Raw genomic sequence first — 2,209 nt, 5'->3', positions numbered from 1 at the left:
ATGACTCTAAACCATGCAGTTCCTGCCTACCTAATGTTTACTTTTCTAAGAAACCTCTGCCTCTGGTTTTGGTCCCTGGCAGCTGCTGATTTTTGGCAAAATCCCAGAGCTTGGAGTCAGAAGACTGAGTTTCGAAGTTCCAGTATCACCTTTTTATTTTTCTTTTTTTTTTCTAGCCATTATATCAATCCCTCTCAGTCACTAAATGATGGTGACAACACCGTGTACAGTTTTTGATGTCATTAAGTCAGATGGTGTATAAGAGTATTTTGTAAAAACTGTAAAGGAGGATGTGGCTGTAGGGGCTAATGGTTCCCATGAGGATTACTGCTCTTCTTTCCCACAGTTAAAAGAATATTGGCAGAGAAACAGCCCTGGTGGTCCAGCAGGAGCGAAGAAGAACAGGAAAACAAATGGCAGTAGCCCTGAGACAGCCACTTCTGGTGGTTGCCACTCACCTGGGGATGTGAGTCTTGGCTGACCAGGCTCCTGGGGACAGGGGGCCCAAGGGGCAGTAGAGGGTAATTGTTAAGATTGTGAATGGACTGTTGGGTACTGGTTAAGAATTCTAGGTTTGAATCCTGCCTCTCCATCTGCCAGGGATATAATTTAGGGCAAGTTGCTTGAGCTCTTTGGGCCTCTGTTTGCACATCTGTATAATAGAGGTGGTATTATTGTTTGACTTCCATTTGTGAGGTTTAAATGAGATTTGTTAGTGTTTTATGTTAATCCCTAGTACATGGCCTGCTGTAAACACCCAGGACACCAGGATATGGTCATTGCTGTTTGATTTTCCTCATGCCCAGTCTCAAGGGGAAGCCAGGACAATGAGAACAGCCATTTGCCATCAAGAGTCACTGAAAGGGCCCCAGGGTGGGATGGTGGGGAGATAAGAACCATGAGAGAAGTTGGCACAAAGGAGTTATGGGACAAAGGGTCCAAGATAGGCAGAAAAGAAAATGTTGCCAGTTGATGGGGAAGAACGGAAGTCAGAGGGCTTAGACACTGAGGGGCAGAACATCTCCATGTGCTCTCTCTTCTCTTGTAGTCAGCAACAGGTATCGACGGAGAGGGCCCTACGTCATCTGCACCCCTCAAGGATCTGGAGGTAAGAGGCTCTGGGCGGAGGGGCAGTGACCTTGCAGGCCAGCCCTCCAACCTCCTCCCACAGCGGGGACTGGGTGCCCCTCTGCCAGCTGAGATAGCCCACCACACCCCAGCCCTGATGATTGTTCTCTCTACCTCGCCCCCACTCCTCCTCCACCTCCTCTTCTCTACATGTGCCTCAGAGCCTGTCCCAAGAACTAGCAGCAGTCCTGGACTTGAGGCCGGTCAAAATCAGGCTACTGAAGAACACCATCAAATCTTTGGTAAGAATCCAGTGGGGTCCCCTGATTCCACGCTGACAATCCTAGGCTGCAGTTTCCCCTTGGGGCCCTGAAGAAAGGGATAGGGAGCAGGGGCACCCACACTTCACCTGGAGGGACCCCAGAGCATGCAGCGTGGCTGTTCTTTCGCTGCCCTCTTTGCCGACTCTCTCCTCTCCACACACCCCTGCTCTAGTCCTTGCTACACACACCCTGGGGTTGTTGCCTCTCGGGGGAGTGCAAGCCTGACTGGTTGTCAGGGGCCCCGTATTTCTGCCGTGACTCAGTCCCTAATTTGCTCTTTGATTCTGGACAAGCCGCCTCTGCTTTTTGGGCTCCCGTTTCCAGAGGAGGTAGTGAGTATCAAAGGTGTCTGTTAGCTCTGAGAGTCCGAGATTTAAAGGGCCCCTAGAATGGAAACCTCAGGGCCAAGGGCTCCTGTCTGTCATTTTCTGTCCTATATCTGCTGTGAAGAACCGTTCCTGGCCCGTTCGTGTTCAGTAAATGTTTACTGAATGAACGCACTTTTCTAAATCACAAGCGGGCAGAAGGGGGGGCCTTTCTCAAACTCCATCCCTAGAGGTTTATGTTCCTGTCCTCTCAAGAGATTCCACATTCAGACTTTGAGTTCTGTTGTTGTGAGTGAAAACCAACAAAGACCCAAATCCTCTGTCCTTGGGAGCTTGAGGAGAGTTGACCAGTTCGTGTTCCCATTGGGTCTGAGAACTTTGCCTTTAAAATCCATTCCTGGCCCCTGCCTACCACTTCCTGGCCTGGGGAATAGAGTTGAGGGGGCCGCCCTCCGTCACCTTCATTTGACTCTCCCCACAGGAACAAAAGAA

At 50.2% G+C, this 2,209-nt stretch overlaps 1 protein-coding gene across 1 annotated transcript in view; it reads left to right on the top strand.

Annotated features, from left to right (window-relative positions):
- Positions 1-1,406, top strand: part of LOC105511115 (golgin subfamily A member 8M-like) — a 3,155-nt gene extending 1,749 nt beyond the window's left edge. Inside the window, exons 2-4 of the mRNA XM_011941197.1 lie at positions 347-466; positions 1,049-1,108; positions 1,290-1,406. Coding sequence (XP_011796587.1) covers positions 347-466; positions 1,049-1,108; positions 1,290-1,406 — 297 coding nt within the window. The remainder of the gene's footprint in view (positions 1-346; positions 467-1,048; positions 1,109-1,289) is intronic.
- The last annotated feature ends 803 nt before the right edge of the window (positions 1,407-2,209 follow it).

This window comes from Colobus angolensis, unplaced genomic scaffold (assembly GCF_000951035.1).
Source record: "Colobus angolensis palliatus isolate OR3802 unplaced genomic scaffold, Cang.pa_1.0 Scaffold199, whole genome shotgun sequence".
Classification (NCBI taxonomy): Eukaryota; Metazoa; Chordata; class Mammalia; order Primates; family Cercopithecidae; genus Colobus; species Colobus angolensis.
This window is presented reverse-complemented; position numbering and strand designations above follow the sequence as displayed.